This window comes from Silene latifolia, chromosome 4 (genome assembly GCF_048544455.1).
Source record: "Silene latifolia isolate original U9 population chromosome 4, ASM4854445v1, whole genome shotgun sequence".
NCBI classification, from domain to species: Eukaryota; Viridiplantae; Streptophyta; class Magnoliopsida; order Caryophyllales; family Caryophyllaceae; genus Silene; species Silene latifolia.
This window is the reverse complement of record NC_133529.1, coordinates 108,074,073-108,088,285: the sequence shown is the minus strand read 5'-3', so window position 1 is coordinate 108,088,285 and position 14,213 is coordinate 108,074,073. Positions and strand designations below refer to the sequence as shown.

Here is a 14,213-nt window from a genome sequence, read left to right as displayed (position 1 = left end):
AATGTGCACGGTCCCAATCTTACAAGGAATGGAGAAACTCCCCGGGTCTTCAAGCTTTTGAGGAGCCTCATTCATGAGAATTGCACTACACTCCTTGGATAAGTTCACCGTGGTTGTCGGGCTCAAGGAGTTTTTGTTAGAGATGAGCTCCTTCAAGAACTTGCCATAGCTTGGAATCTCCTTTACGGCATCAATGAAAGGCATAGTAATGTTGATACCCTTCATCATATCCATGAACTTCCCATACTTTTGTTCAAGTTTGGCTCTTGCCAACCTTTGTGGAAAGGGGACCGGTGGTACATAAGTTCGTACCACTTGTTGTTGAGGCTCTTCAACTACCCTTGTTGGTTCATCAATCACTCTTGGAGTTTCCACAACAATTTCCACAAGCTCATCTTTTCCCTCCTTTTCTTCAATTACCTTAGGAGGTTCAACCAAAATTTGAGGTTCAATGACATTACCCGGTCTACTACTCTTCCTTTTCTTGACAAATTCCCGATCTTCCAAATCTCTACCACTCCTCAAATGAATAGCATTCATGGTTTTCGGATTTTCCTCGGTTTTACCCGGGAATTTACCTTGGGAGGCTTGTAGTTGGCTCATTTGGGTAGCCAATTGGGAGATTTGGTTGTCCGTCATTCGTTGAGAGGCTTGCATTTGGGTTCTAAGTTGGTTGATGGATGTGGTTGTCTCTTCTTGTTTTTGGGTGGTATGGTTGATGAATTGTGTTTGATGATTCATCATTTGCTCCATCATGAGTTCCATGTTTGACTTTGGTTGGGTGGGTTGTTGGAATGGTTGGAAATTTTGTTGGAAAGGTTGGGTGGTTGGTTGGAATGGTTGGGTGGTTGGTGGGTTAAGTGATTGGAATTGTTGTCTAGGTTGGAAAGTTCTTCCTTGGAAACCCGGTGGACCTTGATTGAATGTTGTGTTTTGTTTTTGAGTTTGGAAGTTTGGTTGTTGTGACTTTTGTTGGAAGGTTGGGTTTTGGACATTTTGAGAGCCATAGGAGAAGTTTGGGTGGGCTCTCAATCCGGGGTGATATTGGTTGTTGTTAAATGCTTGCTTGGCCGGACTAGACTCCCATATCCCGTTCACTTGCTCCATACAACTTCCATCTCCAACCACCAAAGGACACTCATTGGGTGGGTGTCCTTGGTCTCCACAAAGCTCACAACTATAGACTTGGTTCCTCATAGAAGAATTGCTAGATGTCTTGCTTGAGCTCATCAAGGCTACTTGTTGCTTAAGCTCTTCTATCATCTCTTTCACTTCCACATTGTTGGCCGACTCGACCGTTGACTTCCCCTTTCTCTTGTGCCTATCATTGTTCCAATGAAAGGTACGAGAAGCCATTTCTTCAATAAGCTCTTTCGCCGTCTTGTGGTCTATCTTATCCAAAGCTCCCTTCCCCGAGCCGGAATCAAGGTTCATCTTCATCTCATTGTTTAACCCTTCATAGAAATTGTTGATGAGCTCATCATCTCCAATACCGTGGTGAGGACATAGCCTTTGGAGGCCCTTGTACCTCTCCCATGCTTCATAAAGGGTCTCATCTTCTTGTTGGGTGAACCCTTAGAGCTCACTCTTGATTCTTGCGGTTCGTTGGGGTGGGAAATACTTGTTGAGAAAAGCCTTAGAGACATCATCCCAAGTCCGAAGAGAGTCGGGTTCACAACTTTTAAGCCATTCCTTGGCACTTCCCCTCAAGGAGTAAGGGAAAAGCCTAAGGCGTACGGCATCTTCCGTGACTCCATTGGCCTTGAACATGTCACAACTATCCAAGAACTCGTTGAGATGCTCGTTGGGGTTTTCGGTGGCTCCCCCTCCGAATTGGTTCCCTTGGACAAGTTGTAGCAAGGTGGCTTTCACATCAAAATTGTTGGCTTGAATGGGTGGCTTCACAATACTTGGATTCACCACCTTTTTCGGAGCCAAGTTATCTCTCATTGGAACCGCGGCCATTGTTACTTCCGTTTCCTAGTGTTGCAAAAGGATTTTCGAAAGTTTCAAAGACCCGTGGTCCTTCTTGAAGGTTCTCAATTACTGAATTTTCTTGAGGAATCGGTGTTTCTATAAGCCCTCTTCTACGGAGTGAATTTAGTCTTCTCGCGGTTGCTTCGATCTCGTGGTCAATCGGGCGTATTGGTTGACCTCTTCGAGCTCTCCTAACCATGCAAAAAGTCCTACACACTCAAGAGAAGGATTAGTAACAAAAGACTTAGTCTAAACAAGAACGAAAACAATTAATATCTAGTCGAACTCCCCGAACGGCGCCAAAAACTTGATGGTATCAAGCTATACCTCGCAAGTGCACGATTTTATCGTTGTACACTATTAAGGGTCGATCCCACAAGGAGTTGAAAAGAATACTAATTCTTCTAATCCGATCGTTTAGCTAAGTCGAAAATAAAAGATGGGGTTGTACTAAAGCTACCAACAACAAGGTAAAACAACTAAATAAAGAAATAGAAGAAAGAGCAAGATAAAATAAATAGATGTAAATCAAATGATTAAAAACCCTAAGACTCGGTTCTTCCCAAACAAATCGTAATTCCACACAATCAAATCTCTAGGCTAATCACAAGGGTAGTTAGTTGAGGAGGTGACGACTCTAATTCGCCTAAGACCCCCCTCTCGGGTTCGAAATAGGACACTAGTGCTACCCACCAACCCCCCTCTCGGGTTCGAAGGTCGGAATCCCTAACTCAATACCCGACTACCCCAAAAACATGCATTATTCCCAAGGTAGTCCAATATTTGCTAAGGTCATTAAGCCCCGTCAATTCCCGGGTCATCCCACTCCCTCTCTCGAGGGTCGATTTCAAACGCTAGATTAGAGGTGTTCTACCCCGGTTCTCCCTTTCGGTCTCAACCAAGGTCAACAATAGGGTCAAATCACGGGTATCCAAATCACAACCTAACCAACTCTCGTTGGTGGTCAAGGGTCGTAAGTCAACACTACCCAAAAGTCAACCCTTAAACCAAGTCAATCCTCTAACCTACCCTCACCAATTTCCCCAAATAATTAGCCTTTATGAAATTCAATTAGTGAAATTACTCATGTTGGGTCAAACCGAGCCCTAGTGGGAGACTACTCACTAATCATAATCCTAATTGTAAAATAGACAATAAAGATGGAAACTTTGGTCACAAACATGGTGGGAAGATGAAATTCACTTCTAAACATGCAACAATCTAACAATAGGTGTAAAGGAAAGATGATTTAATCTAATAACAAGAGTGATTAAACCTAAAGACACAATCTTTAACCAAATCAACTCAAAGATTAAGTCTTTGAGGACAACTACCCAAGGAAGAACAAATGAAAGAGAAACAAAGGAAAGATGAACAATGAAAAGATAAACAATGATGAAATTAACAACAACAAACAAACAACACCAACAATCTTAACATAAACAATCAAACAAACATAAAAGAAGAACAAAAATGTAAACAAATGAAAATAGGGAGAGAATTAATACCAACAAAATAGTGAAAGAGGAATTTGGATAGAAATAATAAAGAAGGAAATCCTTCAATCTTCTTACAAACCCAAATTCAATCACTAATTGATTGAAGAACTTCTCTAATTAAGGAAAGATTAACAAAGGGATTAAGAAAGTTTAAGGCTTGAAAGGGTAAAAATTCTGGATCTAGGGTTGTGTGTACAAAAGGGTTTAAGAGGGGGTATTTATAGGCTTGTACAAGATTAGGAAGAAAAAGGGAAGAAAAGCCCAAATCCCGTCTTTGCGTTTGCGGTGCACCTACCGTTGCAAATGGTGCTCTACCGGCAAAACCGCAAAGATTAAAAAATAGCCGGCATCTCGTGTTTTGCCGGTGGGCGGTTCTTGCCTGCCAAAAACACACTCTTCAGACTTCTACTTCTTCTTTATGGTGCGTAATGCCGGTTGGCCATTGCACGGTGCTCCTACCGGCAGCGAGGCCAAGCTTGTTTTTCACCAAAATCTTCAATTAATTCCATTTGTTGTGCTTTACCGGTGGACCGGTTGCCGGCTCTTGACAAAAGCACATTCCTCACTTTTCTTCAAAATCTTAAGTGATTCTCGGGGTGTGTTTTGCCGGTGGCAGGACCAGACTGCACGGCTCGCCAAGAAACACACTCTTCACCATTTCTTCCCCTCTTCTTCATGTAAAGGCAATGGGGTGCCTTTCTTGCCCCAATTTCTCCATACTTAGGTCGTTTCCTACAAAAGGACACACACGGTAACAAGTACGGGTATTGGGCACAATATGCAAGGAAAAACACCCGAAACCGACTCGATATGAGTCGGTATGCATAAAAGAAAGAGGGAATTAGAGGTAAATTAATCGTATATCACATACCTTCTCTATTTGATCATCTTTATCACATTTTATACTTTTATTGCTCTTGCTTAATTTCTCTTTCCCTTAATCTTTTATTAGTTTAGAAATCAAAATCAAAACCCCCACTTTGTGACCTAATAGACGGACCTTTAGACATATATCTTGCCTCCTTGTGGAGATCGACCCTGCTTATCACTAGCTTCTTTGTTAGTTTTAATTAGGTTTATTTTTGGTACTCAAACGACAGTATCAACATATGTGGTTGAAAGTGTGCAAATGCTCACGTAGTCTTCCAATGTCAACCTGCTAGAAATTGGTGAATTATAAGAGCATCCACAATGGGCTCTTCACCTTTTCTCGTGAAGATAGTAAAACAATATTAAAATACAAAAAGTTGACACCTTGGCAATAATGGCACAGTTTTTTAGGCGAAAATTTCGCCTGTTCGAATTTTGGTGAGAATTCGGAAAGTGGGGCATCTAGTTACTTTTGGAGAAGGATTGCATTTCACTTTTTTTTTCTTTATCAACTCAATTAGCCACTCGAAATCTGCCACGTGTCCCTCTCCCCAACGGTACATTTTCTTATAAACGGCTATATTTAAAGAAATTTTAGAACGGTAATATTCCACAAATATTTTTTTTAAAAAAAAAAAATAACCATAATTCATATTTTTTTTTACCCTCTATAAAATGAGCCTAATATCAATATATTTCCTCACACTTCTTCTTTTATTTTCTCTCTACTTAATCTCTCCAAATTACATATGTTAACCTTGTATTAGGTTTTACTTTGTTTTAATTTTTTTATTGCAATGTATTATTTCCTATCTTTATTTGAAATAAGAAAATATCCGTGTTAAATAATGACTCAAAATTAAAGATCGTAAAAAAAACGGAAATAAAGTGTGAGAGTTTCAAATTTACCTTAATTTATATGCAAAAAAACCGTAAAAAAAAAAAAGAAATTCGAATTTGCAATAATAACAATAAAAATAATAAATTATAAAACCGAAAATTTTATATGATTGCAAATAATGAAAATGAAGTAAAAATAAATATAGTGTGAGATAGTGGAATGCTGAGGTGGATAGTGTGGGGTATAGTAAAGTATGAAAGAGAAGGAAAGTTGAGTATTTGTTGATGTATGTGTTTTTTTTATGTTTTTTGGTGAATTTTGGGGGTGGATTGTGAATTGGAGAGAGAAAAGGTGGAAAAGTGTAGAGTGAAAATTGGTGAGAATTCACTGATGCGGATTGTCTAAGGAGTATGCTTTTCTGTCATTTGTGTTCTACTCCCTCCAATTTTCTTTTATCTTCCCTCTTTCCTTTTTCACACAAGTTTGATTATCTTTCCTCTTTTCTTTTTTTGGTAAGTTTCATTCATTTTTTATTAATTTCTCTCTCCTAAAAAATCAACAACCCCATTACTTTATCTATTCTTTATTCATTATTTATTATTTTTTCTCCCCTATAAATTTCCCAACTTACAATACTTTATTCTACTTTATTCCTTCTTTCTTCCCCTTTCTTAATTTTTGTGCCCAAAAGAAAGGGGAAGATAAAAGAAAATTGGAGGGAGTATCAATTTGCTGGGTAAATTGGACCGCAACTCCCGAATTTTTGATGACGTACAAATCTGCATGTCTAGAGTAGGTTATCAATGGTCTAGTCCAAGAAGGCCATTAATGATGCAGTGGTGATGCATGGTGGTTGGTGCTACTGAGATTGGGGTGCGGGGTGGTTGTGCGGGAGCCGCGAGAGATGAGTTGTATTGAATTTTGAATGAGGAAGATGAACAAAAATAAAAAAGGCAAAATCGTAAATACTATATGTAAAAAGTAAAATTCGTATGCAAAAAAGCGCTCAAAAAAAAAAAAAAAAAAAGTTTAAAAACATTATCCAAAACCCTGGAATAAACCTCTGAGTTCTCCTTGCTCAAAATTCACACTGAATTTACACTCAATCAACTCTCTCTTCAACTCCAATGTCTCTTCAACTATTCCTCACACTTCCTTCACTATCCCTCTCATCTTCCTTGAATTTCCCAAAATACCCTTTTCGGCGTCCACGCCTATCTCTCTCAGTTTCCACAAACAACTTCCCTAACCCCTCCGACGACGACCCACCGGAAGCCCCTGAAGACACCGCTCACGGCGTCTCCAAGTTCCAACAAATCAAGCGCCAAGCTGCCCGCGCTCGTAAACTCGAAGAAGATGACTTTGCCGCTAATCAATCTGTGTACCTGGACGCCATCCGGGATGTTGAGGACGCCCCTGATGACGACGCCCAAGACGATGATGCACGTGGCTATGCTACTTCTGACGGTTTGTTTGCTGATATTGATAAAGCCATTTCCCTCAAGCGTAAGGAGTTTGTTAAGAAAGGGCTTTTACAACCCAACCCACCTAAAACCCAACAGAATTTAGATGTTGTTATTGATGCTGTTGATGAATTGGATGCTGATGAAGTTGTGGATCTCGAGGAGATTGACGAATTACGCGGATTGAAGATTGTGGATGAAGATGAGGAGGAAGAAGAAGAAGATGGTGAACTTGGTAATAAGTTGGATGCTTTTGATTTGAATAATGATGCGTCTTTTGATTATGTTAATGATTTTGATAGTTTTGGTAATAGTAAGGTTAGGATAATTGAACCCAAATTTAGGATGACATTAGCTGAGCTATTAGATGAGTGTAAAGTCGTGCCAATTTCGGTGTATGGCGATTTAGAGGTGGAGATTACTGGGATTGAGCATGATTCGAGGTTGGTTAATGCCGGGGATTTGTTTGTGTGTTGTGTTGGGAGTAAAACCGATGGTCATTTGTTTCTGAGTGAGGCTGATAAGAGAGGTGCAGTTGCTGTTGTAGCTAGTAAGGAGATTGATCTTGGGGAGACTCTTGGTTGTAAGGGTTTAGTGCTTGTGGAGGATACTAATGCCGCCTTACCTGCATTGGCGGCTGCATTTTATAGGTGGCCCACGAGAGATATGTCGGTAATTGGTGTGACGGGTACCCATGGGAAGACGACTACTGGGTATTTGATCAAGGGTATGTATGAGGCAATGGGGTTGAGAACTGGGTTGATGAGTTCTGTGGCATATTATTTACATGGTGACAATAAGTTGGATTCACCGGAATCTAGTCCTGATGGTGTTTTGGTTCAGAAGTTGATGGCGAAGATGCTTCACAATGGAGCCGAAGCAGTAGTCATGGAAGCCTCTTCTAATGAGTTGGCTCGTGGCCGCTGTGAGGAGGTTGATTTTGATATTGCTGTGTTCACTAATTCGACTAGGGATCATTCGGGTTTTGAAGGGAGTGAAGAGGAGTATAGGGTTGCTCAGGGTAAGTTGTTCTCTAGGATGGTTGATCCTGATAGACATAGGAAGATTGTAAACATTGATGACGTGAATGCACCGTTTTTTATAAATCAAGGGAACCCGGATGTTCCTGTTTTGACTTTTGCTTTGGACAATAAGAATGCGGATGTTCATCCTCTAAAGTATGAGCTTTCTTTGTTTGAGACTACTATCTTGGTGAATACTCCTCAGGGCATTTTGGAGATTTCATCAGGGTTGCTTGGGAAGCATAACATTTACAATATCCTAGCAGCTGTTGCTGTTGGGATTGCAGTTGGGGCGCCATTGGAGGATATTGTGAGGGGTATTGAAGAAGTCGATGCAGTTCCTGGAAGGTGTGAATTAATTGATGAAGAGCAAGCATTTGGGGTGATCGTTGATCATGCTCGTACTCCAAATGGCTTGTCTAGGCTTCTCGATTCAGTGAGGGAGCTCAATCCCAGGAGGATAATCACTGGTAATTAGCATCTTTTTTCTGATCTCCAGTCCTATTAATTAGCTATTCTGTTTTATGGGTGTGCATCTGTGCAAGTTAAAAAGGAAATTTAATGTTGTAATCCCTCCTTAAATGAAATAACCTTTCTGATTTATTTGCGCAAAATTGAGGAACATATCTGGTAACAAACAAAAAGGAAAATATTTCAAATTGGAAGGTTTAATCATGACATAAGGTTAAAAGAAATGCCAGTGTGGTTTTTTTCTTATGACTGTTGTGAAAGTGCCTTGATAGTTATTTTTAATTTACGACTTAATTACTGCTATTTTGATTTCCAGTTATAGGCAGTTCTGGTGAGCAAGAGAGGGGCAAGAGACCTCTGCTTACAAAGATTGCAACTGATAAAAGTGATGTAACTATGCTGACTTCTGATAATCCAAGGAACGAAGATCCATGTAAGTAACCAATTGGTCATCTTATTTTATCTGATAAATGACCCGTGATAATTCTGATATGAATGATCTTGATTTAGGCTGTCTTGCAAATTCCAATTTTTAGTGCGAAAGGTATACCAAACTTTATGAAAAATAAAAACCTTTGTTAAACTGATTCATACATTAGCTTGTGAAAAGAATTAGAGATTGGTATGTCGGTCCCTAGTTTATCCTCCTTGTGATGCACTGATGCCAAAGTGAATGGTGAATTTGACATATACTCAAAGTGTAAATTCTGTGTTACAGTGGATATACTGGATGACATGTTGTCTGGAATTGGATGGACAATGCAAGACTACCTGAAGCATGGCGAGAATGATTATTATCCCCCTCTTTCAAATGGCCACCGGCTTTTCCTGCATGATATTAGGCGAGTAGCCGTACGCTGTGCTGTTGCAATGGGTGAGGAAGGTGATATGGTGGTAAGTCTGAAATTCTATTTGTTACTCCTTAGTGTGTGATGTTTGACCACTGAGTTCCAGGAATTCAAGCCTGGACATATGTCAGAAACTCTGAACTTTCTGATGCATAAAAAAGTTTTGCTTTCTGAAGTACCAGTACCCCAAATGCTCGAACATGTATCTCTCCACGATGTTTAGTACTATTCCTTCCATAAATTTTGCAAGTTATTGTTGTGCTGCGGCTTGTAGGTAGTTGCTGGGAAAGGCCATGAAGCATATCAGATTGAAGGTGATAAAAAGGAGTTCTTTGACGACAGGGAGGAGTGCAGGGAAGCACTACAGTATGTTGATGAGCTTCACCAAGCTGGAATAGACACGAGTGAATTCCCATGGCGGTATGGTGTTCTTGTTTTAGTTGCTTGTATTCCGATTATATTGCCATTATTACTTGTTTTCGCTACTTCTATTGATGTTAGTAAGATACATGTCCATTTTCTTTGCATTGCAGGTTACCGGAGAGCCATTGAGTTGTGTATATACTTAACTATTATTGATGATGGTGAATATGGAGCAAAGTTGCTCACTTCTTCCTGATCATCTTCTTCGATATATACTGACAAGTTAGAAGTGCGTTTAGTGATTAGTGCCATTCTTTTTGCAGCAGCTAATTTGTCTCGATAACGATTGATTTAGTTAAGGTATGTTTTGCATTTGTTGCCATGTACGGTCTGTATCGTCGATTTAGGATTACATCGAGTCTCAGGAAATCATATCACGTGTTGTCGAGTGGAAACCTACCATCTCCTGTTTTGTGTCTTCTTTAGTTTACTACTACTATGTATGTATGTACGATGCAACCTCTTGCAGTTGTAAAAATGTTACAACTTGGGATAGAATTCAGAGTTTAATTTCGGGGAGGTAATGTAGTATGTATGATAGAATTATGTGAAAGGTTTGAATATTATTGAATTGCATAAATAAATACAATGACGGATATGAGTATTTATACAAACTAAAGAATGAGAAGAACCAAACTAACCCTAAGCTGTAGGCCGTGGAAGACCTTGAGGAGCAAGGTATTACAAGATACAAATTACCTAATATAGACAAATATGTGATATGCACAATAACTAGAAAATATATACACATAAGTAATATGGAAACTAAGATAATAATATAATATTCTTTACACGCCCCCGCAAGACGGACGGTCGAAGAGTAAGGCCGATCTTGGAGAGCAGGAACTGAATCAGTGCAATAGCTTTATAGTAAACGGGCCAGGTGGACGAGGCATACATGACGGTGGAATTGAGCAATGAAAGTGGAATTATAGATAGGGAGTGCTTGATAGGTGGTGTTCGATTGGTGGATCATGGGTGCCTGGTGGCTTTTTTTTTTTTTTTTTAAAAAAAAAATTGGAGGAGGCAGCCATGGTAACAAGGACGAGTAGACGAATCGGTAAGAGTCATGTCAACCATGGAGGAGCCTACGTTGGAGTTGCTGTAGTGGCATGGGTTGCGGGGTTGGAAGGCAGGTGTTAATCATTCTTGGTCTTAGGGATTTCCATAGGGTTGGTCCAGCATGATGGAGTGAAGATGGAGTGAAGGTTTGTAAGCCATGGGTTTGGGTGTGTGATGGAGAGTTTTTTTTTTTTTTTTTTAATGGAGGTGTGATGTGTGGTTTGTTTCGATTCCGTTTATGCGTTTGATGCAGGTGGGACTCGTGGTTGCGTGACTAAGGAGTATGGTCTGTTTCTGAGGTCGAGTGACGATGGTGGTGGTGAGACGGTCGATTTTGGTGATCACGGTGGTGAATTGTGGTGATGCGTAGAAGGTGTTTGCGGAGTTTCGAAAGCGACGGGTGTACGTTTGATGCAATTCTTGGGGTAAGAGTGGTGGGTAGCGGAAGAGGATCAACTCTTAAAGCGTTAACCTTTATCAAGAGCACGAGGCTCTGATACCATGATAGAATTATGTGAAAGGTTTGAATATTATTGAATTGCATAAATAAATACAATGACGGATATGAGTATTTATACAAACTAAAGAATGAGAAGAACCAAACTAACCCTAAGCTGTAGGCCGTGGAAGACCTTGAGGAGCAAGGTATTACAAGATACAAATTACCTAATATAGACAAATATGTGATATGCACAATAACTAGAAAATATATACACATAAGTAATATGGAAACTAAGATAATAATATAATATTCTTTACAATGTACACGGCCCATCCCACCCGATTTGTTAAACCCGGTGGGTCTTTCCAGGTATCCGCAATCCTCTCTAAGGGGGTGTTTGGTTCACCCAAAAAAGGTATGAGGTATGAGTTTGGAATGAGCCAAACCCATACCAAGTGTTTGTTTGGCAAATATAAGGGTTTCATACCCATACCTCAAACCCATGAGGTATGGGTTTCTCATACCCAAGGAGGGTGGTGGGTATGGGATTGATACCCACGGGTATCAAACTAAATTGATCAAAAATATGAAAAAACAAATTATAGCATATTGTAAATCCAATTTTTTATATACTTATTTGATTAACTAATCATTTTCATGATTTTATAATATTGAAAATTATTATTTATAATACTTTAATTTACGCATTTTAACCTTAATTGATGTTCAAACCCATACCACTCAAAAATGAACCAAACACAAGGTATGAGGAATCAAGTTCCAAACCCATACCACCCGGGTATGATTCCTGATACCAACCCCATACCCGTGTACGAACCAAACGCCCCCTAAGTCTTCTTGGTTTGGTCCCTCTAGTAGCCTCTAACGTCACCCTAAATCCCAATCATGCCGGAGGAAAATGTGTTTTTGATAAACCAATCTCCAACTATCCCTTAATTGGGAGAGATCGTTTCGTCAAGGATGACAAATTGGTAATAAAAAGATGGAGTAATAAAGAAATTGGGGGTTTAACTACACACTAATTATTTGGAATAATTGCTTAATTTTTGGTGTATTTGTCCAACCCATCATTTTTGTTTTTTTTTTACCAATCTGTCCAAAAAGAAACTTTTTTTACCAATTTGTCCACAACCCCTTACTATTCTACCAATTTGTTAATTTGGCCATGAAAATTGTTATAGTTGTTGACTGGGAAGTCATCTACTCATATAATAAAGCGGTACTTATACTTTCAAGGAAATAACTAACTACGTCTCAATCATTTGTCATCCTAAAGCCTTAAAGCGAACATAAAGAGGTAGGGTTTTACGCTTGGCCAATAGTGTTACCCCCTTGATGCTTGGTGTTGAAGACGTGGCATGCGTCATGACATGCCTCACATTCGGGCTACCATACATGTAATGCACTGAACCTCATTTTACCGCCCCTAAAACAACATTAGGAGATGCATGTGTTCCATGGCTTTGATCATACCCAGTCGTGTGTCGTCTGTTAACGAGATGAGTTAGTGAATAATTCATACGCATATACACCACTTGTGTGCTAGAGGAGTGCCCATGTGTGGCAATGGCACCATGACCGCCAACATTAACTGCGATTCAAACTGATTATCAGCCATCAAGCATGCTCTAGCAACATTCCACCTCAACCAAAAGTATATATTGAGCCAAGTTTGCCAAAAACCAGTACACATCAACATCACTTGGATAGCCAATTTTTAAGGTTTTTTCTCCAGCACAATATCATGCAAACTCGTATCTAAATTCTAAAACCACAATATCTCAACAGATAGCAGTCAAGTCGAAGGCTAATTTGAACCTCGTTTACTTCCCAAATGTCTCAAACTTAGATGAGGTTTTCAACATACGAACTGGTATAACCACAATTTGCCGAGGTTAAATTTTGACCAAAACATAACTCTACAATAATAAAGTGATTTTAATACAATGTCAGATTGCAGCAAGTACTTTCAAGTACAAGACATTATCTTAGAAGACCCTGGGATATTGTGGCATAGATCAGCGGCGGATTTGGGGAGGGGGGGGGGAGGGCACGTGCCCTCACGTGACGGAAAAAAAAAAGAAAAAAAAAAACTGAAAATCTATGTTTACATATTTAGAGCGCCTATTTTTAGCATGATGATGCTCTTGGTCTGGTGGTAAGAGGCTTATAAACTTCCCTGATGGTCTCGTGTTCGAATCTCACTATGGTTAGGTTTGGCTTATTTTGTTTGTATGTTCAAAATTAGATTTAATTAATTGAATTTCAAAATGACCCTACAAGGGTTCGAACCTGGGACGTTAGGCTAGTATATTCAATGATTGTCCAACACACCAATTGCATACTAATATTGTTTGTTAAGCATATATATTTTTATATCTATAGAATTATACACTTTTAGAAATAGTTCCATGTAAAATTTCCCACTGTCTTATAAATAAAGATTATGGTACTCTTTGGTTAATTTTGTTACTATTTTCATGACGATAATATATGAAATTGAAGGGGTCTCTCGAATTTTTTTTACACAGGACCCCCAATTCTACCGCCGAAAATGGATATTCCCTCTAAAATAATGCACTTGGGCTTGTTGGTATTTGGTTTAGCCGTTTAGGGTTTGTTGATATATTTTTTCTTTACGATTATATTATTATGTATTGACGATGAAAAAATTTTAATGTATAAAAGTTGTCCGCAATTTTTTTTTTTTGAGTGTGCCTCCCCTTTAGTCAAATCCTGCATCCGCCACTGGCATTGATGCTTGAGGAGACAAGTAGCACAGCATGACATTGATCATGTCTAGTCCTTGGTTACGCCTTAGCTTGTGTCAAACTCATTACTAATGCTGATTGCATATTTGTGAAACTACTTAGAATCAACTAATCAACTAATATTTTTTTCAAGAATTATTTACTGAACGCTTTCTCCCTCTAAAAACTCTCTCCCCTTTTCCCCCAAAAAAACCCAAATCAAAACCCTAATTAATTGAGCCTCCGTCCACACTCGATCCTCCCACCTGCTGCCATCCTTTCGCCGGAGATTGGGTCGTCCCTTGGCCCATCTCCGGCGAATGACCATCTCTTCGTTCTTTTGATCGCCTCTCCTCACTGATTCCGTTCCGTCGCTGATCTTCGGTGTTTCCCTGCTCCGGGGTTGTTTTTGGGTGTTTGTGGTTGTTCTTTGTGGTGGTTTCTCGGTGGTTCTCCCTTTCCCCGACGTTCTCCTATCCCTCGTCTCTTTCGTTCCGGCTCGCATCTCCGGGGTGTGATCCCCG

The 14,213-nt window shown here is 39.6% G+C and overlaps 2 protein-coding genes and 1 non-coding gene across 3 annotated transcripts in view; 2 read left to right on the top strand and 1 right to left on the bottom strand.

Annotated features, from left to right (window-relative positions):
- The first annotated feature begins 1,489 nt into the window (after window positions 1-1,489).
- LOC141654295 (small nucleolar RNA R71) lies at window positions 1,490-1,596 on the top strand. Its single transcript, XR_012547856.1, has one exon. It is a non-coding gene; the product is annotated as a small nucleolar RNA R71 (small nucleolar RNA).
- A 4,631-nt stretch (window positions 1,597-6,227) lies between these two features.
- LOC141653774 (UDP-N-acetylmuramoyl-L-alanyl-D-glutamate--2,6-diaminopimelate ligase MurE homolog, chloroplastic) lies at window positions 6,228-9,906 on the top strand. Its single transcript, XM_074461621.1, has 5 exons — window positions 6,228-8,142; window positions 8,460-8,576; window positions 8,862-9,037; window positions 9,266-9,411; window positions 9,525-9,906. The coding sequence occupies exons 1-5, from the start codon at window positions 6,315-6,317 to the stop codon at window positions 9,541-9,543; spliced, it is 2,286 nt and encodes a 761-aa protein (XP_074317722.1). The 5' UTR covers window positions 6,228-6,314; the 3' UTR covers window positions 9,544-9,906.
- Window positions 9,907-12,839: 2,933 nt separating this feature from the next.
- The window catches only part of LOC141653773 (BTB/POZ domain-containing protein At5g41330), a 46,364-nt gene continuing 44,990 nt past the window's right edge, over window positions 12,840-14,213 (bottom strand). The window contains exons 3-4 of the mRNA XM_074461620.1: window positions 13,602-13,826; window positions 12,840-12,937 (exon numbers count right to left, since the gene is read on the bottom strand). The gene's annotated coding sequence lies outside the window, so the exon portion shown is untranslated. The remainder of the gene's footprint in view (window positions 12,938-13,601; window positions 13,827-14,213) is intronic.